This window comes from Monopterus albus, unplaced genomic scaffold (assembly GCF_001952655.1).
Source record: "Monopterus albus unplaced genomic scaffold, M_albus_1.0 scaffold217.1, whole genome shotgun sequence".
Taxonomy (NCBI): domain Eukaryota; kingdom Metazoa; phylum Chordata; class Actinopteri; order Synbranchiformes; family Synbranchidae; genus Monopterus; species Monopterus albus.
This window is the reverse complement of record NW_018128097.1, coordinates 436,589-460,798: the sequence shown is the minus strand read 5'-3', so window position 1 is coordinate 460,798 and position 24,210 is coordinate 436,589. Positions and strand designations below refer to the sequence as shown.

Genomic DNA, 24,210 nt, shown 5'->3' with positions numbered 1-24,210 from the left:
CCTGGAAGTCTATGAACATAGGCTTGTACCTTTGAGTTTTTTTAATCAGACAGCCAGACATTTTTCTAACAGAGTTCTTAATCTTTTGGAAGATTAACCAGGAGAATTTCATGGTGATTCAAACCATGAAAGCATCCCATATGTGAGTCATGTAACATTTTGCTTGCAACTGTTGCCAGCAGATTTTATCAGCTTCAGTTAGGTAATTAAGCTAACATTAGCTCCATGTCTTTGTTGAAAAAGCCATCACTGGCTGACTTTTTAAGGTTTCCAACTTGTACCTTTTTAATGTAACAATGCCACAAAATGTCACATTAAATGATAAGATCCTAGCTGCTTATGAAGTACCGCTGGGTCAGGTTTGACATTATGCTAGCAGCCTAGTTGTGGATTTTGGAATTGCAAAAAATAATTCCTACTATATCACGGGACACATGGCTTCAACATGCTGAGAATCTAAATGGAGTCACAAGAAGGTCCACTATTAGTGACTACAATTCTAACCCATTTATTAGCATTTTCACACTTACAATGAGGGATTAGATCAATATCCATTGGCATTATACTCTACCTACACAACATTGTCTATCCAACACATAATGACAACATTGGACAAAAGGTTTTACAGTGGCAAACAGCTCTACACAGTGCTTTCCTCATTTAAGGTCATCTCATTCATAAGACACCATTTTTACCCATCCTACAAAACAACTGAAAGTTACTTTGATATTGCATAATTATGCTCAGGGTGAAATGACATGCAGTGCTGTTATCAAAGCTTGCTCTAAGTAAATGTGTTATCAGTGGAGTATAGTGATATTCCATTGCTAACTCTTGGCACCATCTGGGTACATCCATTAAAAAAAAGCTATTGTGGGCATACAGTATGTGATAGGTTGATCAGCTGAAATGATGTTGCCCCTGAGGTTGCTTTGTTGCTTCAACCAATGATTATATTATTACATTAGCCTTTAGTATGCCTGGTTCCAGCTCTCTGAAGTGAGACTACTATATGTAAGCCCCAGCAGGAGTAACCTGATTTACACATGTGCATACATACCCAACATTGTGCATACTTTACCAATCAATGACTCACGCTGCCTTGTACTGTGTGTGCTCTGCAAGTCATGCTGGCAGGAGACTGGCCATAGTTTTTTTATTATTATTATTTTTATTTTTTTTATTTATTTTTGTACAGTATGTGTCTTAGAGGGTGCAGTCTATTGCCTAAGCAGTTGAATACTCTTCATAACATGATGATAAAGTACCACTTTTCCTTCTTCCTTCTTCTCTTCTTTACACTCATATTTAGAGACGGTACTTTCTCAGGAGCTCTGATTGCCACATGTACTTCCTCTCCGGAAAGTGATCAGGAATCCTAATGCGCCGGAAGTCTTGGATGCATTTCTCCAGCTCCTGTTCTGGAGTCAGCTTCTCCTTGTTTGCTTTCCTCTTTGCGGCCTCTCGCTCCCGAACCCCAAAGGTTCTCACGCGGAGCATGTCAGTCTTGCGACGCATCTCTGCCTGCTGCAGCATGTGAACTGGTCCTTTAGGTAAAGGACGGTCCAGTGTCTGAATGTTGGTCTGCCGTCTCACGGGTCCGCAGATTACGGTTCCCTGAGGGGAACTGGCCTCTGACTGGGTCTCAGAACAGGAAGTGGAGAGGTCATTGAAGGACGTGCCACTCTCTCCCTCTCGCTCACTCTTGTGGCTCTTGCAGCAACAGTCACAGTGAGAAGACGACCACTTTGAGGGCCCACCTGGAAGACACACACACACACACACAAACACACTTGTTAGTTGTTTAAGCAAGACCTTCCTTTATGCACGAACACACTGTAAAATAATGTCTCAGCTGCCCGCATAGTGACAAATGTCTGCACTAACCAAAAGAAACAGCTGTATAGATCAAGCAAATGCCAAGAAATGCATATGCAGCAGTTTCACTGTCACAAATATCTTTTAACAAATATCAGATGAGAGCATGTGGTGGTATGTGTGGGTATTTAGGGGGTACCAATGTAAGAACATGTCATTTATTGACTTTGATATTGAATTGCTGAATCTCAAAGAGCTGGGAGCTGTGCACATTGCTTCCTCTGATAAGGAGAACCCCTGAGTTCAGCGCAGTTCCCTCAAAAACCCTTCCCATTTCGCAAGGCAAAACTTGTCTTGGAGCCAAAGCTATCTGCTTTCAGGTTTCATGGCTTTTTATTAGAACTGTAACTTGGCCACCAGGAAAGGGGAGTATTATTTTCTGGTTTCAGATCATTTATTCGGATAAGTCGAGGAACGCTCTTGCTACCTTTCTACCAAAAAAGGCAGAAAAAGAGATAAACAAAAAAAGAAATTTATCGTGTGTGGTAACGGAATCGGGTCAGTGAATAGTGGAGCGAATGTACCCATAGACACTACAGGTGGACTGACCTAGCTGTCAAGAAATTTTGATGAGCAGGGAATCTGGTACAAGCAGGAGATTTTAGTGGTCTTCATTTTTCATCCTATACCTACTTCCTCCCTCATCACACATCCTCCTACACTGCTAATTGTGAACCAGAAATACTGTATTGTCTTGCCTGCTGGCTTGGGAAGTGTTAATGTAAAGGCAATAAACACTGTAGCTGTCGTTTATTTCTAAAATTATCACTGAACTATGATCTCCTTGTTCTTCTTCTTTTAGATATATAACAGGTAAAAATATGCAGTGTTGAAAACTGCACACAGACTAAAACCTTCTTTAATGGCTTTTTCCAATATGATCATACAGACTCAGTAGCAATGATATCTCAGAAGGTGCAATAATTTCTGCATTACCTCTTTTCAGGTCATACACCAATTTATCCTGAACAGAGTTCAAAGGGGATTTTAACCTCTCTGCACACACTGTAATAATGACCTTATCTCTGGTGCAATGATTGCATTGGGCTGATAGTGAGAGAGTCACTAACAGCTTTTTAATGGCTAATCCATGAGTAAAGAGGCCAATCAGCGCACCAATTTCCCCCCACAGAAAATGAATCTAGCTGAATCCAGCCAAGGAGCAACATCAGGCAAATGGATGCAGGCGCTGTACTGAGAAGGAGGCTGAGCATTGTTTCTAAATGGATGGATGGTGTGGTCCAGAGGGGCAAACTGTTAAGGAAACTAGCCAACACCCAATAATAGTGTCATAAAAAATTTCAGGCCATGCAGGAGCATGAATTGCTTTAAAGTCACTGACAAGCTGAAAAACACCTGGGATTACTTTTTTTTTTTAACAACAGTTTGTCATGGATGTAGAAATGCATGCTGCCATATAGCCTGTAATGCAAAAACAACTTAGTGTGTGTAAGAACCCAACCACAAACTGTATATTTTCAATAAAGTGGTGTAGTGTCAAGCTTTAATGTCCCAGTCAAAGTCAAGGCAGGAAACAACTACATAGTCAGTCTCAGGCAATTTTAAACAAGTGGGTGTGTATAATACACTTTGGTATCTTTTCAGAGAAGCCACTGATTGCACTGTGTTTTTCTCTGAGCTATACAGCCTGTCTAAGAGATCATATTCCAACCACATTAAAAGAGTGGGGCTGGTCCTCAGACCAGACTCAGGCTGTGTCTGCACTTCTCATAAATAACACAGACAGGGAGTTGAATTCTGCACAGAGGCATGCAGGTGTGACACACAGGGTATTCTCAGATTCTTCTTCATCTCCAGTGAAAGCAAGGATGCTTGTCCTCGTGTCTAAGAGCGGTCAGATTCTTCAAATAGAACTTCAGCGGCCTCAGTATTCAATTAAAACGGCATGTTTTTACTCATTTAAAGATTTTAAGTGGCAAAAATGTAGGTCATGATGGGGACTGAAGGCAAGGGCTCTGACAAACTCAGATTGAAATGTCAGTGGGTTTTCATGCCAGTTGTGTGTGTTTTTTTAATCTATGCTCTGAATCTGACTCATTGAGGGTGTGTGATGATTATTTCTTTAACGGCTGTGCTTCTGTCATATAATCTGAGAGCAGCTCGACACAATCATATGCTCAAAGTTGAGAGGCAAAAAATAAATAAAGAGGAACAAGAAACACTCATCACACAGCAATTCCATCTTGTTATTGTGAATGACCATGATGCCATAACGCAATTTATTTCATATTCAGGCTTGAGTGCTGCAAAACAGTCTGCCTCTCAAAGTTGAGTCTCAACAGTGGTGTGAGCTGTGCCTTCAGCCTAAATAAAAGAAAATAGGTTTTGTAAACAGAGTGGCAATTTACATCCAAGTCTGACTAAAAAAAACTAAAACTCTTTACTTCTGAATTCATGAAATGCTGATTTATTCACTTTCATTACCGGCTCTTATATGCCCACACATCCTGTGAGGCTGAGTGACATGAATTATCTTCAAATGCTTTGGTCAAACATAAGGAGAAAAAAAATAAAATCAGCATCTGTATTAGAGATTTATTTTGTCTTGTGGGTTAAATATACATATTCTTGCAGCCATTCAGGGAGTTAAGCTTATATGAATGGAGACATTCTAATCTTAGAGACACTCTTATATTGTCCAGCTCCCAGAGCCAGTTACACAAATATTTTTTTACTCTGCCACTGCCTCAGGAAAAGTGTAGTTTACATGCTTGTTAGTTCACAAATTAGGTCAGCATGTCCTTGCAGCAGAAAAAGGCTTGTCTTGCAAAGGCATTGACCATCCTTACAGAGAGAAGGGAATCCATTTCACTATTTCAAAAGTACTACTTCAGTGGTTTGTGTCCAGACTAACTGATGGCTACAGATGTCCCCTTGTCAGATATAATGATGTCAGTAATATCAGCATATATTTGGATTTGTAAATATGAATTACTTCCACCCAACAATCCTCATCAGAAGCAGTGACAACAAAGAGCTGGTGAGGAATAAGTTGGTCCCAGTGATCTGCTTTTCATGAGTGACAGCTTCACCAGCTGATTGTTAAGTGGCTGCTGTCTCCTCCCAGAGTCAGAAGGTGGCTGCTTGTCCAGTGTCTCCCTGCCAGAGAGATTAACAAGCAATGCAGACAGATTGAAATGCCTATATCAGCCTCTCCCTGTAGGCCTGTCCCCTGACCCAGAGCCACATCCTTCCACTGCACAAGCACTAATGAAGCTAGATGAGGTGATGAGAAAGCAAGAAAGGGAATATTTTCACAGAGCTCTTGTCATCACCTAAGTGATACCACAGGCTAGATAAAGGAACAGGGGCAATTCTGGTTCCTCCCTGTCACCCTGTCCTCATTTCAGTTGTCAAGCACTAACTTAGATTACACTTCTTTGTGGCAAACTTTACTAATCATGTACATAAGGTGAAGGTGCTGCCATGATCCCCCAAACATCACCATGCCAAAACAGTCACTACCCTACAAAGCTTCTCTTCAGCTTCAGAAAACTCTCAGCCCTGCCTACAGTGTGAGGACTTTATGAATCCAAGTAAGTATTATATGTCTCCAGAGGGATCATTAAGGTGTTAGATGTTAGACAAGTTATAGTATCTGTTTTGCAGAAACAGCAGAACCATTGACCAAAATGACACCATTCAAATTCTGGCTAACTCAGTTCTTCTTTTAATGGAACTCATGGGAGGATTGATGTTTTAATGTAGGCATTGGGTTTCATTGCCATCATAATCCATCAAAGTCTATATTTAGTCTTTTAATTTGGTAAAATTGCATTATCATCGCTTGGTAATGAAGTTCTGAAAGCTGCCCTTCTTAATGTGTTCAAGGGCACCTCTGACATCTGTTTGTGAGTCAGCAGTCATACTGTATAATGCTGGAAAATCCCATCAATAACCAAGCACAGACAGTCTGAGAGGAAGACTGTGATTTAGCTTATTTATTGCATGAGTTTATATTTATTTTTAATTAGTCCCAATTTGGTAATGTTACCAGTCCCTGCTTGTAGCTAAGTCAGTGCAAGATCATTTTAATACTGCAGTGGAATGAAGTGATAACTAGCTGCAGCCTAGAAATGTTTTGGAAGAGTTAGAAAACAAATGGCAGTGATGTGAACAAACGTGGAAAACCACAGGCTTGATCCCAAATTCAGTGCATGCTGCTGCTTCAAAAAATGATTGATTTCAGAAACTATATAGCAGATTGTCTCTTTGAACTTATTTAGTGCAGGTTCTGCAACTATTGTGAGAAAAAGTGGCACAAGCAGATACACCTGCCTCACTTCTGACCATTATTCTGCCCAGGTGCATTCTAAGACAAATGTGAGTTATTCATGGGAGTGCCATCCATCTCTTAGGCATTTCTACTCCATCCAGACTCCAACCAGGTTCTCTGGAAATGGTCCAATCTGTGCCCCCATTACACCCACGCAACTGATTGCTTTCACCTTGCTCTCCCTGCCGTCTTGTGGCCATGGTTCAGGAGCCATTACAGACACACATTATCTCGTTCACAACCCAAATGAAGACTGCAATGTTATATTAACAGAGCACACTTGGCAAGTATAATCATTCTCCATCTTGACTGTATGTGTCTTCCATTTTGTCAAGACACTTGTGCACAACTCTTTCAGATGGAGAAAGATGTAACTCTCTCTGTTTGTAGTCCCAGTGCTCAGTGATTTGCTTTGCCGCTGTCAAAGCGGGTTCCAATTTTCTCCATTATATACACATTTTGTCCTTGACAACAGCTAATTTTCATGTCTAAATTTACTTTGAGTCTTTCCCTGTTTTAAAATATAATTTATAATTTAAATTGCTCTTAAAATAAGTTAGCATTTATCTCTCTATGTTAAATCTCCACTGGATGACTGGAGACAAAGAAATAGTTTGGGATTACAGATCAGATTTCTTTCCAATTAGCCAAACCCTAACCTTTCCTCAGAGATAAGTAGCATTAAGGAGACCAGACATCAACTGTGAGGTTATAACTGCAGCAATAATATTGTCAATGCCAATTGAAAATCCCTGTTATGCTATATGACCTACATTTCTGCTTGACAAATAACCTGGATGAATCATCTTTCTTTATGAAGCCCATTTCCACCAGATTACTTTTTTATCTTAAACGTCTGGGCAAGTAAGAATTTTGTTCTCATAGTGCTGATTTACTCTCTCATAGGTTTTACTTCTAGAACTAAGCTTTCTTCTTCTTCTTTTTAACTGGTGAAAATAGACTTCTATACCTATTCATCCGTGAATGCAATACAGTGTAAGATGCTGCAACCAGCTGATACCAACCACTGATCTCAGCCCCAGTCACTCTTATGTGTGCTGGTAGTAAGTTTTGATATATTTCCCTCTAGCTCTGTTTTTTTCCAAAGGGTGAACAAGTCATACCCAGTTAAATGTGAATTACTCACTGTGGCCATCAGGTGCTGTTCATGATGAATGCTCAGACTCTGTGGCCTCCTGGTGAGGGTGCCCTTTTGCTGAAACTATCATTTGTTATTTTTTTAGTTTGTTTTTGTTTTTTTGTTTTTTTGTCTTTGGAGAAACCAGCAGAATGTATCCTATCAGACCTGAGTGGATGGCAGTGGCTGAGTGTAAAGTGTCGTAATTTTATGAGGGAATGAGTTGCTTTAAATCAGATGATACCACACAGTAAAATGATCAATATCTACAGTGGGCATTTTGGAAACTGGAGTCCATGAGAATGACTGAGCGGAGTCTGTAGAAAACCACTGATGCATATAACAACAAGAGCAAAACACTTGATGCTAAGGAACTGACAGGCTGGAAGAATGTCTCTCAGTGTGTTTACTGCGCTGAATTGCTCTTTTTTACACTCTCACAAACACAGCCTCCCAACTTCACTCCATATGTGATCAGATGGCAAGGGGGGAAAGAACAGCAAGGTGTTCTGAGGAAAACAACAACAATAAAGCACATCTGTTTCATTCCTCCACAACCCCTCACCCCATCTCGACTCAAAAGATGCACTAGTCTACATGCGTTCTTAGTGTAGGACTACCTGCCCTAGGCCAGCCAGTGTCCCACATTCAGAATCAGGTTACAGTATTAGTTTTGAAAGTGGATGAGGGCTGCTGTGCTGTTATGAAGTAAAGGCTCTCACGCCTGTCTGCCTTTGATGTGTCTATCCATCATCCTGACTAGGCCCGTTTCCTAATGCTCACTGTGTGTGTTTCCTTTCACCCTCACCTTGTCTGCTCTCTTTTAATGAAAACCAAGTCTCTTCCTCTTCTTCCGTGTCTTGCCACCCAAAATCTTTATCTCTCCGCTCCCTTGGCCTCGATGAATGTTCCTGTCTGATACTTTAATTTATTTTTTGCTCCTTGCTCCCTCTCTCTTCTTTCTGCCTCACTTGCTTCTCCCCATGGCCAGGTCTCATGTAACTTTTACTCCCTCGGCCCTCCTGCTCAAACGCTCTCCATCCTCCATCTGCTTGATTCCCTCTTATTCACTTCCAGTCAGCTCACTCACTTCCTTAAATCCCCTCCCCTTTTTTCTTTCATTTGTTTACAGTGCTCTTCTTACTCTGCATATTGTCCCTCTGTCCAGTAGTGTGTCCTCGCTCTCTGTCTCTCACCCTGTACCTTTCTGCAGGTATCCCTGGCTCTAGAGCTGCATGTTGCTAATGAGCAGCCACCAGCCCAGTGTTTGTTGTTATGTTGGTTGCGTCTTGTTGCTTTCCTTTTCTTTTGTCTCTCCTCTATCCATTCACTCCAACTAGTCGAGGCAGAAGGCCGCCCACCAAGAGCTGGGGTCTGTCAGAGGTTTCTTCCATTAAAGGGAGCCTTTCCTCCCCACTGTCACCAAGTGTCTGTTCAAGCGAGATTTGTTGGGTTTTTCCTCTATAATAGTAAGGTCTAGACCTTACTTTGTAAAGTGTTCTGAGGCAACTTTTGTTGTGATTTGGTGCTATACAAATAAAATTGAACTGAATTCCATGCCTTACTTATTGCAGTCCCCTGTGTCTTCCTCATCCTGCTGTCCCATGTTTTATCCTAAGACAGTCTCTGTTAATAGGGATGGGGGTGAACACCTACACCATATGCTGTGCTCTAAAAACTTGAATGACTCAGGAAATTTCTAAGATGCTGGTTTGCAGGTCAAGGCAGTTGCCACTGTTGTAATTAGCCTGTATTAACAACACTACTGGTAAATCATAAGCAAACCATATGTCATGTCTTCCTCAGATCACCCCTTGCACCTCCAACCCTGACTCACCAACTGGGTTTTCTTCAGTGAATCCAAAGGGAGCCATTCAGAACAATGACCAAAGTGCTTTTTAATTAGCCATATGGTGGAACCCCTCCCTCTGCAAAGAGTGGAATGAACCATGTTTGCAGATAATTAAGCCATTTGATGATGAATAAGCTTTGCCTTTTGTCAAGAACAAACCTGGTTTAAGAGACTGCAGCAGCATTCATGTGAAATTTTACTGCCCACTGGTGCTATATTATTCATAACCCATAGGCTGGCAGAATCTGAGCACTAGCACATGTTTACGCATGATGCATGTGTACTTGAAGTGTAGCATCATTATGACTCAACTCCCTTGAGACCTGTGGGCAAGTTTTCCTCTCATTGCAGACTCAAAACAGAAGTTTAAAGTCAGCCACTATATGGTATGCTAAGATTCATGTAGAATTGCTGTAACCTGATCTTATTGCCTTATTGGTGGTAAGAGTAAACATGCGCCCGTTTCTGCATATCCCCCTTAGATTTAGAACAATATACAAAGACATTCGAGGAGTTTCCTATGGAAACCATACTGACAATTTAGTCTGGGTTTCTTTATAAGGGTTGGAAGGGGCACGTAGGCTTTTTTTAGTGCAGGCCTACTTTGGGCGTTGTTTTCTGTTTAAGTATTGCTTCCATCATGAACACTGAAAGTAAAATCTACTAATAGAAATCATGTAGGTTCTGAATGTAGGAATAAACCATCACTCACGGTAGAAGATGTATTGTGCGTAATTGGACCAAACCCTGTCCTTCGCGTAATGACCGATGGAGGATGCCGTCAGGGATGAATTGCAGGCCACAATGTGAAAACCGTTCTCTGACAGCATGTCGAAAGCTCTCTCCAGGTGCCTGAACTTGAGGTAAAACCTGCAGGTATATCGGTCAGGTGGTCTATCAGTATCTCTATTCTCATTGAGGGCATCTCCAAACACCTCTTTGGCCAAACCAATCCTGCTGCTGATGAAGATTCTCGGTAACTTTTTGGCCTTTACGTCAGTTTGACTCTCTCTGCCTCCCGTGCCGCAAACGCCTCTGTAAGCGACCGTGATGTAGCCGTACCTCCTGTCCAAGGAGTAAGAGGGGTAAAACCTCTGGTCGCTGCCTTGCGACGCATCATCGTAATCGCTGCAGTACAAGTCATCTGGAAATATTTTTGTTTCCTCAGATGACAAAAGTTTGACCAATTCTGGCAGCTGGAAGTATTCCGCCTCTCTTTTCAACCTTCCTCTCTCGGGGAAGTGGTCAGGAAGGACAACTTGCTTGTCTCTTAGATAATCCAACACATAGCGAAAAAGAAAGCCATCTCTGTCAATAAAATAGCGTCCTCTAAGGTCCCGGGACAAGTCATTTGAAGACCCCTTCTTGTTAGAGAAGAGCTTCCCAAGTAGGGAGCTTGGAAGGCTTGTCAAGGTGGCATAACGAGTGTAGTACACCTGTCCACCCACATTTAGTTCAATAACATCCGATGCAGTGTTTTGCACCGAGCCTTGCTCTTTTGCAGGTTGGGTTTTGCAATTTTCGCTCAGTGCCATTTTGCGCAGATTTTGCACGAAACCTGAGTCTCGATCACGGAGCGCCTAGAAGTTCAGGGTGTAGGGTGTAGCAGCATCGTGTAGATGTATTCAGACCCAAAGCATAAGCTTGACTCAAGCTGCAGTCCTCGCATCCGGTGTCTCATGACAAACAATCCCAAGGTGTGCCTACACTGTGTCCTTTAACCCCAGTGCGTAAATATGCATGCCCACGGTGCAACCTTTTTTTAACAGAATCGATTATTACAACCGGCATCATATTACACACATCCACTGCGATGGTTAATTGCTGTGACTTCAAAGAAATGCCGTCTTCACTTCACTCTGAAATTCCCAACAAAAAAGTAAGAATATTTTCTCTCAAGTTTTTACGGTAAGGTTCGCGCGTCTAGCTTCTTTTTCAAACACATCAGTCCAGGATAAATTGAAGAATGTGCGTGCATCTCATCATTCTGCTACTGAGCGTCGCTTCTGACAGCTGGGGCGCTGAAACATGCTCCGAGGCTGCTCCCAGAGAGAAAGGTGGAGAAGGGACTCCGGTGCGCACCCATCTCTCCAAACTGCTGAGTGCGGCAACGCTCTCCCCGGTAGAAGGTTTAAGATAATGTTGCTCCAGGCTGTGCAAGAGAGCGAAGAAAACCGTCCCGTGAAGTAATGTCCTACATCATCTTAAAGGAAAATTCCATTTGCAGGCGATCGTCATAAAACGGGCTGATGTGGGTGCATCTGTGCAGCTTTTCATGAAATTCATTTAGCCATGAGCTACGTGCAGCTGGCAGAGAGGATTCGGGTCTAATGCAGTTTAACTCCCAGCGATGCGTATTTGAAACCCTTCTTCTGAGACTTCACAAAGGCTTTCCCATTTACATTTAACGCTTTTAGCAGGCGCGCTTATCCCGAGAGACGGGTGAGGGGTTAGGTCCCAATCAGTGGTTTGTTCAAAGTGACAGCTACACGTGAAAGAGCTGACCTATAGTACTACTCAACTTCTTTTTCTATCCAAATGCCTATAATGGCTCGAACATAAAGTGAAATTGCTGAAGTTGTTCTTTTGTGCAACCGATTGAACCTTCAAGCACCAGTGTCGCCTCTTTCACTCAGAACACTGTGACTGAATATGTAAATTGTTCCCTTCCTCATCGGTGTGACGGAGGGAATTTTTATTCCAGCACCATGGACAGATCTTAGTCCCCTCCAAATCACAGCTGGTGTTCCATCTGCTCAATAAAAAATTACTATGTAAAATATGCTCACAAAGATCAAATTTTGAGTAATTACTATCCCTTAGTTTTGCATTAGAATGTTTTTGTGTATGACATTAATTTAATGCATAAATGTGAGGACAGGTTTGGTATTAAATTAAGTGCACATTCTTTACAGTTTTTTTTCCAGCAGTTCATCTTGAAGATGGACCATACTGAGGCATTTTATTCCGGATTATAGTAGGAGGAGAACAGGGGTTTGGGACTTGCATCTTATTGCTCTGGGCCTGCTCAGTGAATTTGTCATAGAGTCATCGGTATATTCCACAGTGAAGCCAAGTACTTTAGGGCAGAAAATCCATTTCGCAGGAAGCAAGATGCTTGGCTGAATTTAAGGCTTGACAATGCACACCATCATCTATATATATACAGTTATATATAGGTCACATGGTGTTATTTATAATATGCATAGAAGAAGATGTATGTGGGAGTAAATGGAAAATATGCATTCAGCAGTTCATGACTACTTGAATCTGGGGGGTTAATTTTTACTTCTGTTTGCTTTATATATGAAGTATCATGTCCCTTTTGTGTACTGACCACATCACGTGAAGCCACCCACAGATCTGGGTGACAGACTATTTTGTATCTTTTGTTGTTCATTTTCACCCTGCTTGTTTTTTGTGTTTTGAAGCCATGTTGTAATAAATCAGTGGCTTTTATTGCTGCAGTGCTGAGAGAAGGTGTTTATGATGGGAGAGCACCCTTGACTTGTGGTTTTGAGAAGGAAGCGGTCACGCTTTGCCCTGTTAATTCAGAGTATATTGTGCTGGAGAGGGGTTGCTAAGCAGCCACAGGGGACTGAGTGGGATTCAAACAGTGGGGATTTAGAGCAGTGAGCATACTACTGTTCTTTTTTCTCTGATGTGAGGTTTTGCAGCTCACATTAGACTGTACATGCTATTGTAATACTTTGTGGATTGTGTGACCTTAAAATTAGAGTAAACACCACTGTAGATCAGAAATAACATCTAAAATCATAAGGGGGTGACAATTTAGATTCTAGCTTTTAATAAATTAAGGTGAGCGTGGACTGGTAAAACAGAATGAGTTGGAGTAGTCTTTGCTTGGGGATGATTTTCTTCCCATTCAATGCCTGCTTCTTATTCATCTCACTCATCTTCCCATTAGAGCCCATTTCCCTACCTCTTGTCTTCGCTTTATTTCCTGTTTGTGCACTGCTCTCAGGCTAGAGTCCATCTTTTGGAAGGGGTTGAATTTCATGCAACTTCAGCATGAATAATGTAAGACAATACAGGTCCCTGCTGAGTGTGAGGTAAGGAAATCTCTGTGTGCAGAAGCATTAAATTGAGAAGATTTGCACTTTCTTGCATTAATTTCTGCAGTGTGGCTTGAACAAAAATTTAAAAGGTCCCCTATCTTAAAATCTAAACAATTTTAAAGACAAGTCTTATAAAAAAAATTCTAAATATTACAAGTCCAAACGTCTGCAACTATCATTCCCTGCATTTAGTAGCCTAATGCCCTGTCTTAGCACATTTCTTCTACTCCCGGACACTTTTCAGCTCTTTCCTGATGAAACAGACAACAGTTTTTGAAAAACAATAAGCAATTTGCAGTTTCCTGACCAGTCACAAATGAAGTAACAGTGCTGTAGCCTGTAGGCCTATAGGATGGTGAAAGGCATACATTAATTACAGATCAGTGATCAGTAATGAATATAGAGTGCACCTATAAATAACCTAAAAAAATAACAAAATTATAAGAAATATTAAAATGCATGTCATTATTTATTTAGGAAGCAGCTAATTAGATGTAGTTTATTTTACTGAATAAATTATTTGTTTGCACAAGCTGAGGACTATTTGCCCAGTACCACTGCTCACATTACCTGATTTGACCTTTGTACTCTGTGTCCTGAGACTTCTGCCTCTGCTCTACGATTGCATAAATGAAGTGCAGTGAGATTGACCTTTGCCAGTGAGGTGTGAATGTGTATCATAACGTACTTAATGTTATGCAAAGGGTTAATTAATTGTCCTCGGTTTTTGTTTTAAATACTGTACACAAAAACCCAGGGTTTGCACTTGAACGCAGCAGATAACAAGTTGCAGTTACCGGACAAGGCCAGCAGGTGACACTGCATGTTGTAAACACGTCAGCCACGGGTCTGCCTTCCTCTGTTCTCCATTTTGTATGTTTTTCCTAGAGGTTAGCGCTTACTTTCGTAATGGCTAGCAGCGAGTCAGCATAGCTCAGCCAGTTTAAGGCAGTTTGCTTGATAGTTCAGAGCTAGATCGAAAGCTTAAACCACACATATCCTTACTTAGTTTGGCGTTTTATATAGGTATGTAGTTAGGATACGACGCACAGAGAGTAACGTTAACACACACTGAGTCAGTGTTGCGGGCTGTGGACCGCCTCTTTCAACCAAAACAATGTTGACAGACGACCTGTGGACGCCTATCAAGAAACAGCCATTTCAAGGGTAAATATGACCATTTATTCATATTTGAGTCAATACACGCGTTAGCTGAAGACGGATCCAGTGCCGTAGCACATGTAGGTTAAAGCATAGATCTCAGTTCTGTTACCTAGCATGCTAACATTACGTTACTGCCAACGACACTCGAGTGAAATGTTGGCAGGTAGCCACTACTTGTTAGCCTCATTGCTACCTAGCACACCAACAGTTAGCAATAAGCTAACGTAAGTATGTCTTAGGGTTTGGTAAACTTTAAGGCTCTAAATATCGGAATGCAACTTGTAGTCCAACCCTTGTTATAGATGTTTACTACCGTTATAATATACATGGTGGACGTGTTAATACGCTGGTGTGAAGAGTTTGTTAACGTTAATGGGAACAACGTTAGCCAACACGAAGCACATAACTGCTGCGTTGGCTCTCAAGGGCGCGCAGGGGGGCATGTTTGGCAACGCTCCCTAGGTAGCTAATATATTCACCTATCTTATATATTGACCTAAGTGCACTAGCGTTTAAGCCCGTCTGGTTTTACTGTGTCGTAATGTGATTGCTATGCACGCCATCTCGTCCTGTCTGTTAACGCTTTCTCTGTCCCCCCCCTCCCCTCTCCTCCCCTCTCCTCTCCTATAAAGATGGATGTAGGTGGAGTGAGGAAGATAACATATAGAGGAGATGACCATTTAAGCAAATTGGTCTACACTGAAAGCCCTGAGGAGGGAGGTCTGTTGAAGGTGGCTCCTCACAGTGCCATGTCCATCACTTCTACCACCTCTGTTGTTATTCCATCCAGCCCGTTGATGCAGCCAGGACAGGTACCTAACGGCCTCTGCAACAGCCCCCTTTCAGAGGAGCTCACATCCGCCACAGTCACTGCCACCGTAGGCTCCTTGTTAGAAGACCCAGAGCACAGGGGCCTGACCACAGATCAGAGGTCTCAGCAACAGCAGTTACTCCAGACACAGTCATCTGCAACATTTGGGCGTCAAAATTTGGAGGTTAGTATGACAGACATTTCCCAGGCCTCCATGGATTCACTTATTGGGGGATCAGATCCCAGCTTCTTTCCCATGAAAACAGAGGATTTCTGCATTGATAAAGGAGACCAGGATCCCATCGACCTTGATCATGCCTTTGAGCACATTGGGAAAGATGTAAATGTGACCCCGTCATTGGTCAGTGATAACACTCTGGACCTGCTCCAAGAAACTGAACTCATTGGGTCCCCCTCAGATTTTTATGTAGGAGATGATGCCTTCCTGTCCTCTCTGGCAGATGATTCTCTTCTTGGGGACGTTGTCTCAGAGAGGTTTGAGAGCATTAACAGCAATGGGGCAATCCCTATTGCTCTCAATGGCAGCATTATGACAAGTCTGGATCAGTCCAGCACTAACGCATCCACAGGCTCCCCTCTAACCCCTGCAGCCACGTTGTCTGCACTGGTGAAAAAGGAAAAAGATGCTGGCTTCATTCAGCTCTGCACCCCAGGTGTGATTAAACAGGAGAAAACATCTGCAGGTCAGAGTTATTGCCAATTGAGCAGCATGTCCTCCACAGACATGGCTAGTTCTAACCCCATTTCCATCTGTGGAGTGAGCACTTCAGGAGGACAGAGCTTCCACTTTGGAGTTAACCCCAGCAACAGTGATACTGAGCAGCATAAGGATCAGAAGCCAGTGACCAGCATGTTTCTACCAGTAACAAACATCGGCGGGGTCTGGAACAGAGGCCAAGGTGGTGGGGACAACTCAGCAATGCAGAGGGCCAGTGAGGCTTTCTCATGCTCTCCCTCGTACCCCACCAGCTTTGTCAGGTAAGAAATGTAGGCAGCACTCAGCCTGGTGGTAATCTTAATAACCAGAGCTAATACATGCACTTGTTGGTTGATTTTAGCTTACACATGCTCACTGCCTAGGGTGGTTATCATTAATTATAACTGCTGGCTGCTGCTTGTTTGTTCATGCAACTTTATGGTTCACTTGCTCATTATTTTGTGTGTAAGATAAGTGTTATAACCGAGATGTCTTTAGCAGCTCATGTAACCTGAGTTCACTAAACAAAGATTCAGAAAGGGATGAGGCTTCATATACCCAAGACCAGTCTATTTAAAAGTGCCTTGGTCAGTTCAACTGGAGCTCTGTTATCTGGTTTCACAAATCAGACAACATGTAACAACAAGCCACAACACTGTTCACTTCCTAGTTTTTCAGATGTCACGTTGGATTTCAGGAAACTGGGGAGCAGTTTTTACTCTTTTCACAACATCGTGACACAAATAATAACTTACTGACTGTAATCCATAGATACATATATTACTGCAGTAGGTCTGATTTGCTGGCCCAGAGTCGGCTGTGCAGACAGAGGCAGGCTGAATGAAGCAGTGCCTGGACAAGTTGAAGAGCAAATTAGACGGTGTCTTCATTAAGGTCGTTCTCTCACAAAGCTGGTTACAGTGTTTCCCACAGAATTACATTCTAATTGTGGCAGTAGCTCAAGGAGAGAGGGGTGTCATGCTTTCATAACTTTTTAAAGTTAAATATAGCAATGCTATAGTGCTGTTGTGCTGTTCATCTGACCTGTCCCTTCTGCACTAACTCACCCACAGTAGCAGTGTGTTGGCTGCTGCCCTCCTCCAACATCTCTCTCTTCAGCTCTCTCTTCCTGGCCCTCTTTTGCTGCTTCAACAATAAATCAATAAATATTCAAAACAAATCATTTGGATTGCTAATCAGACTGATCAGCTTTCCCACATGTTTTTAGATATTCACCTGGACTGAGGTGCCAAACATTGAGCATTAGAGGTTATGAACTAGCATTAACTTTATGCCCTTACAGAACATTAATGATCTCCAGAAGATCATTGGAGGAAAGAATATTTACCCAAGTACTATACTTAAGTATACAGTGGATTTTAAAAGTATTCAGATACCTTTGGGTTTTGGAGATTTTATTGTGTTGTGGATTCAGTTTTGAATGGTTACAATTGCAGTTTCTACCCGTTGCCATACACTTAATCACCCATGATGACAAAGTGAAACCATGGTCTTAGAGTTAATTAATTAATTAATTAATTAATCAAGAATGAAAAACTGAAATCTCTTACACTCAAAATGATTCAGACCCTTTATTCAGTACTTTCAGCCGCTTTGGCAGCAATTACAGCTGCAGTTCTTCGATATGTTTGTACAGGATTCACACACCTTGATTTGAGCAGTCTGTTCATTCATCATTCTTGTGTAGTGCAAATGCTTAAAAGTACATAGCCTTACAAATGTTTGCATGTTTTGCAAAATGCTGATGACAGCACTTAGCTCAAAGCACTGATGTACCTGCAGCCTCACAAATCCACTAGCATGCCTGTAGTAGTTTAACAACGGATATTATGAAAATGTCATCTTTAATGACGTTTTGACCAATAATCATACATTTAGTTAGTGACCGTTTTTGTAAATAGTCAAAACAAGTTCAACAAGATTTTAAATCTAAATATAGTATTATTTCACAAACTCAGAAATAGAGTTTCTGGAGTGTATGTTCTGCACTGAATTCTCGATAAAATACACTAGTGACAACTGTTTACTGACATAAAAATAGCTTTAAATTATGAAGCTGATCATTGTACTTCATTAGGGCAAAATGGGAACTATTACTTCTTGCATAGTGTTATCTCAGTTATAGTTTGTATAGATGTATTTATTTTTTTTTTTTACCAAGTGGCCTAATTTTCCTTTGAGCTTCACTCATTTCAGCACGATTTAAAAATATCCAATTACATTTTCATTTATTGCAGATGTAAGCATCTGGAGCTAACTGTGTTTTTTTTATTGCCCAAGTGAAACACTTCTGCAGTATTTCTGAACTATAATGGAACAAAAAAATCATTTCATGGGCTGTAAATACGTTATTATGGTCTTAGGTGTTTGTCATTTTCAAGCAGACCTGGTGTTTTTGTCCAGTTCTGTGATTCTGTAGGATTTATGACTACCTTTTCCCCACACAGTTGATGGATGAGCAGTCGGGCATTTTCTGTTTTGATAGGCCTGAACAAAAACCTCTCCCCACAGGTTAAGTTTGTGGTGTTGGTTAATGTTATTAATGATTTAAAAGCAAGCCATCACCCTGAAGTGAAAAAGCCTGGGTTAACCCCCATTTTAGCTATTTACTACCACTAATTTGCTTTTTGAGTCAGGTTCATGGACTCCACAGGACATGGCTGCAGCAGTAAGCACTGAGGTCTGGAGTAATAAGTTGTTAAAATCTTTTTTTTAAAGACTAGGATTTTAGTTTTTGTTTCTGCCAGATTGAACAAGCCTGAGCATCAGCGTGTATGTTTATGTCATGTTCAGTTTTTTCCTCTGAACCAGATACTGCCATTGTTTTTCGTTTTTTTCTTACTAGCTCCTGCCCCTCTGTCATGGCAGTGTCCACACAATAGTGGTTAATGAGGCCATTTTGGACAGATGTCTTTGATCGTCCAGGTGCATTATGCCAAAAATAAACCAGCGATGTGCACCGTCTTCAGCTGAAGCAGATCTGTCCCCAGGGAGTGACTGAGGCACCCCATTCAACAATAGGGATGGATGAATTGTGGGCTTTTAAGAATGGTTAGGTCTGTGCTGTTTGAAAGGAATGCTTGCGGTATAGAGACTGGTGAGAATGATTGCTTGTTCCACTGACTCGTGTGGTTTTATTTACCTTATTTTCAGCAGACTTCTTCCATTCAGATAAATCTAGAGTATCTAGTTGCACTTTTTGGACTGCACTCGGCTTGACAGTGTCTTTTTTTTATAGTTATTACTTTACTTCACTGTATAGATTTATGGGTTCACCACTGAGCATGCCTTTGGGACCCAGTCATGAAGCAGCTCAAAGAAATCCTTCATCAGCAGCAGTGTGACAGAATCACGTCCTAGAGGCTTTTTGTTTGTGTCTCTTTTATATTCAGCCTGTCTGATTGACAGTGTCTGACAGGGAGCGATCAGCTCGAGGACTGTCATGCGGAAGTACATCATGTCATCAAGGGCACAAATGCAGTTGTTTTACTTTTTGAGCAAATGATGTTTGCTACTATCTTCGTGTCTAACAATCATTCTGTTGCCTTGTGGCCAGGAGCAGATGGGGAGAGACACAGGATACACCTTTTTTATACGAGTGGCTTTAATCACCTTGTCTTTGTGTTATTTAGAGGTCTGTGTGTGTGTGTGTGTTTAAGGATAGGATTATGTTTGCGTGTGGTGTGAGCCCAGATAATGTGTGGGTGTGTGTCTGCTCAGGTGTCAGCTTATTAGTGTTCTCTGTGTGCATTTCAATAATTGGGAGTGGAAGTTTGGGCTTTTTTTGTGGTTGTAATTTGCCTCAACCTACATGACATTTAGTGTCTTAATCTCAACAGAACCCAGTGCTGTGGTCGTTCTGTGGTTACCATCAGGTCACTGTGCACTATAGCTTCTCACGCATTGGTGCTGCCTCTGCTTTCTGCTTGGGCTCGGAGGACCTTGCATGGCACTGAGTATCTGACCTGCCATAGCCTCAGGAATTTGCTGCATTGCACCGTGCAGGTCCTCTAATGTAACCACTTGTCTCCCTCCTCACCCGTGCTTTCATTTTCCATACCTCATCTGTTCATTTACTGCATCACAGTTTTATGACTCAGTTTTACGATGTGACTCACAAAAACCCGTTCTCACATAGCTGTGTTCTTATTTTGGGAAATGCACACCCTCATCATTTGATTACAGGTTTTGATGTGGCATGATATGGTTAACCCAGAGTTGCACTGAAGGAAAATTACTGCACTGAATCGAGGAGGAATGCAGGAATCTAATTCCTCTGGTAGATAATCTCACAGCTGCCTTAGTAAGCCTGTGTTATATAACCTTTGTTTTTAGTGTGGCATTTCCCCATTTGTCTGTGCTTGGCCCAGCCCATAGTGTGGTGTTTGTGTAAGGTTTGTAGGTCAGATCTAATGACTTTGCCTTATATCCTGCTGCTGACTTTAGCCTGTGCCCCAGTTTGTTCATCAGGACTCTTGATGAATATGGTGGATCATATGCCTTATAAAAAAATTAGTGCTCACTGTAGGTTAGACTTCTTGGCAGTGATTTAGTTGTATGTAAAGGAGTAGCATTGTTTGCAGGAGTTATAAAACTGGCTTAGTGAATAGAGCTGTTCTCACATGTAGACAAAGCAGTATTGTGTAGCTTAGGCATCTAGTTTTATTTACTTGTTCACTTCCTAGTTTGAAGATGTCACATTGGATTTCAGGAAACTGTGGGAAGCAGTTTTCACTCTTTTCATAACATGCCACAAATAATAATTTACTGACTGTAATGCATAGATATGTACATTACTGCAGTAGCTCTGATTTGCCGGCCCAGAGCCGGCTGTGCAGACGGAAGCAGTTTTCACTCTTTTCATAACATGCCACAAATAATAATTTACTGAAGCAGTTTTCACTCTTTTCATAACATCATGCCACAAATAATAACTTACCGACTGTAATGCATAGATATGTACATTACTGCAGTAGCTCTGATTTGCCGGCCCAGAGCCGGCTGTGCAGACGGAGGCAGGCTGAATGAAGCAGTGCCTGGACAAGTTGAAGAGCAAATTAGACGGTGTCTTCAGTAAAGTGGTAGAACTCCAGAGAATTTCACATGTGGGAATATTGAGTCAGCTTGTGACTCACTGCTGAATAAAATACTTGGAATGCACTCAACACTTTTACTAGTATCTTCCCATGTTGGTTTCCATGACTCCCTCATAGCATAAACATACTTTAGATGCTAACCTACTTAACTATGTACTGTATGTTAACAACTTGGGCGATGCTCTGTAATGCATCCTAGTGGTGAAATGTAGATTCCTACTCTCAGGGCTGTTTCACAGCTGTCATGTCTGCAGGACTATATAGCAGCCTGTTGAATGTGTGAATTTCCTAATGACCAATTGAGCTTAAAAATAGAACAGCATATTTGACCATTTTTGTGTTTCAGCTCAGCCTATGGAGCTTTATAGAATTAGTGCTGCAATCAGAGTGATGACCTTTGGATATGACTAAAGCCAGACCATAAATCCAAGTGGTCCCACTAAAGTTAAAATCATGTCTTTCACAGCTGTCATCAGCTTTGGTTGAGTGCCTGGTTTGATACGTGAGTAGTTTATGCACTTTAGTCCATTTTTATATAGCTATATGTATTTATATAAAGTTTATATTTAGTGTATACATAATCTCAGCTTTCAGTTTTGGCTCCGTGTTTGAGAGTAATCCTTGGTCAGTAATTTTCCCAATGCACGCCCCTTGCTCTCTCTTTCTGTCTCTCTCTTTTTCTCCCTGGCCTGCTTTTGCTTCCTGCAACCTACGGCGGAGACTTTGACTGTCAGCAGAAACTTTCAGAAACTGTAACTCGCCTTTTTTGCCTTTGCTTGTGTGTGTACCTGTCATGCTTGTCTCATAGCTGTGTGTATTATGCATGAGTGTGCTGGCGTACGCATGTGCATATGTGTGGGTGTGTCATGAGCATGGCGTCAAGCAGACAGGTGGACCACAGTGCTGTTTTGAAGCTCTCACTCTCCTGACCTACTTTCACTCCTGCCTCCCCGCAGCTGGCGCCAAGTGAACTCAAGAGATCAAATGATGGTCATTCCAGTCGCTTTTGTGTTATTACCCTGCAACCACAGTGCATTTTTTTCTGTAGTTTTTGTTGTGTTTGACACTGAAGAAGTTTATAGTAATTCTGTTGAGGATAAGATGATATAGCTTCTTATTTTTGTGTACAAGGTTGAGTCAGCAAATTCAGACATTGGGAGTGGGTTTCTCCCACATCCAGTATTGTCCAGCTGAAGGTATCCGGTATGTGCACAGTAGCAGCAGCAGCAGCAGGCCTCCAATTCATTTTACCGGCCAGGAAACCACCTCCCACCTACACGCACTCACTAATGGCTCTGATAATGGAGCTAATATGGAAACTCAAATCCTTTGGGGTTATTTTTCTTTACCTTGTACTTACACATGGGTTTGGCTTAGTTTCCTCCTCTGGTGCTTGAAGTCAAGCAGTAGTTGCTGCTCAGGGCTACAAAATGTAACTGTTGTAGAAACAGGTTTGCCAGTGCAGCATGATGGAGGAGACCTTGGCTCCTTGCAGCGACACTGAGGGATCATTAGTGTGTCACATGTACGAGTATCTCGATAATGGCCATAAATATGTCATCATAAACTGCTCCAAAGGGCACTGTATCTCCATTGTATTACCTTGGTGCGGCAGCATGTCTGTTTTTATTGTAGGGACACCACAGGAGGATGCTTTAGAGAAGTCCAGCCCAGTCTTTGGCCAAACAAATCTAGTCTCTCTACTCTCTCTCAAAGAAACAGATTTTGTTGTTTTGCATGTGAGAATGACTCAGTTGCGTGCAGACCAGTTCCCCTTTCTATTTTGGTGGCTCCTACCTTAGAGGAGCGCTTCCTTCTGCTCTCCTCCTCACACCCACAGTTTTGATGGTGAGATGTTTGTGCAAAGCTGATTCATATCGATATCAGCGATAGAGATCACAGTAACATAGACATCAGATCTGCTCTGCCAGATTTTTGTGTATGTCTTCGCTCTATCATTTTCAGTTTTATTTAGGGGCTTGGCTTCACCACATGAGCCAAAGACATCCAGTTCTCTTGGATGACTCATTTGTAGTGCTGGATCTGAAGCAGATCAAGTAGTGAATGTTGACGTAGACCAATATGTGTAATAAATGCACAGCCAGAAAATGATCCAAATGTTTAGCAAAACAAATACAGTAGCTGGGCATTGAGGTGTTATGGTTCCAACGGCTGTTTGGGGTTGGGTTGAGCCTGCCAAGCAGCCTATAACCCTCAGGGCTAACAGGTGATTATGAATTGTTAGGAGAGCACTAGGTCACCAGCATTATTGTAACTTTGTGAAGTGGCTTTCCTCATTCAAGCCCGGGCTGATGGATCACACCCTTGTAGACGTAAGCTGTTGAGTTTCTCAGCGCTGCTGTTGTTCGAGGCCCATCTCAGGGTGGCTCTGCCATTGCACAGTGACTGAGCTGTAGGTTTTGATTTGGCCACATGGAGATCCTGCTCGGTGGAAACGGAAACTTAACCGAGCAGTAAACAGATGCATTGCTGGTTGGTGGGGCTCTAGGCCTCCTGTAGAGCCCACACTGCGCTCCAGTGGCGCATGTAAAAACAGTTGATATGACAACACACAATTTTACACATAATCCAATATCAATTTGCTTATACCTAGTACATGCTTGAATGGAGTAGGAAGAAGTCAGACTTATCCAGTCCTACCCCATGACAGCATCTTACCATCATTGGTTTGCAAGCTGTAAATGATTCTCTTCTACACCACACAAGTATTATACTAAAAAAATTATAACAGTGATAACATTTGTATAAAATTACATTGTTAAATAATTATCTTCTACACCACACAAGTAATATATTAAAGAATTATTACAAAGTGTTAACATTCATACACCCACAATGTTCCATCTAATTAATCATTAAGCCTGTTCTTGCATATATCTTGATTGACACATACCTTTATATTTATGTTTAAACTCGTCAATTCTATTACTATTTTTTATGTCTACACTTAAATTATTCCATAGTTTTACCCCACTTATGGAAATACAAAATCTTTTTTTGGTTGTACGTATAGCATGAATTTTTAAATTTAACTGACCCCTTAAATTGTATCCCCCATCCCTTTCATTAAATAGTTTTTGAATTCCACCAGGTAATAAATTGCTCCTGGCTTTATACATAAACACTGCAGTCTTA

The 24,210-nt window shown here is 41.7% G+C and overlaps 2 protein-coding genes across 2 annotated transcripts in view; one reads left to right on the top strand and one right to left on the bottom strand.

Annotated features, from left to right (window-relative positions):
• Positions 1 to 527: 527 nt before the first annotated feature.
• Positions 528 to 11,969, bottom strand: LOC109971170 (BTB/POZ domain-containing protein KCTD16-like). The gene is made up of 2 exons (XM_020619259.1): positions 9,878 to 11,969; positions 528 to 1,760 (listed from the first exon to the last, which is right to left on the bottom strand). Exons 1-2 carry the CDS (start codon positions 10,698 to 10,700, stop codon positions 1,309 to 1,311), a joined length of 1,275 nt encoding a protein of 424 aa, XP_020474915.1. The 5' UTR covers positions 10,701 to 11,969; the 3' UTR covers positions 528 to 1,308.
• A 2,066-nt stretch (positions 11,970 to 14,035) lies between these two features.
• The window catches only part of nr3c1 (nuclear receptor subfamily 3, group C, member 1 (glucocorticoid receptor)), a 22,007-nt gene continuing 11,832 nt past the window's right edge, over positions 14,036 to 24,210 (top strand). The window contains exons 1-2 of the mRNA XM_020619247.1: positions 14,036 to 14,411; positions 15,041 to 16,218. Of these exons, the coding sequence (XP_020474903.1) occupies positions 15,041 to 16,218 (1,178 nt within the window). The 5' untranslated portion in view covers positions 14,036 to 14,411. The remainder of the gene's footprint in view (positions 14,412 to 15,040; positions 16,219 to 24,210) is intronic.

Bases quoted from the DNA above. Each gene is read 5' to 3' on its own strand.
- LOC109971170 (XM_020619259.1), bottom strand. From the start codon at position 10,700: ATGGCACTGAGCGAAAATTGCAAAACCCAACCTGCAAAAGAGCAAGGC. The intron at 1,761-9,877 runs GTGAGTGATGGT...TGTGTCTTCCAG, and splicing joins CGCACAATACATCTTCTACC to GTGGGCCCTCAAAGTGGTCG.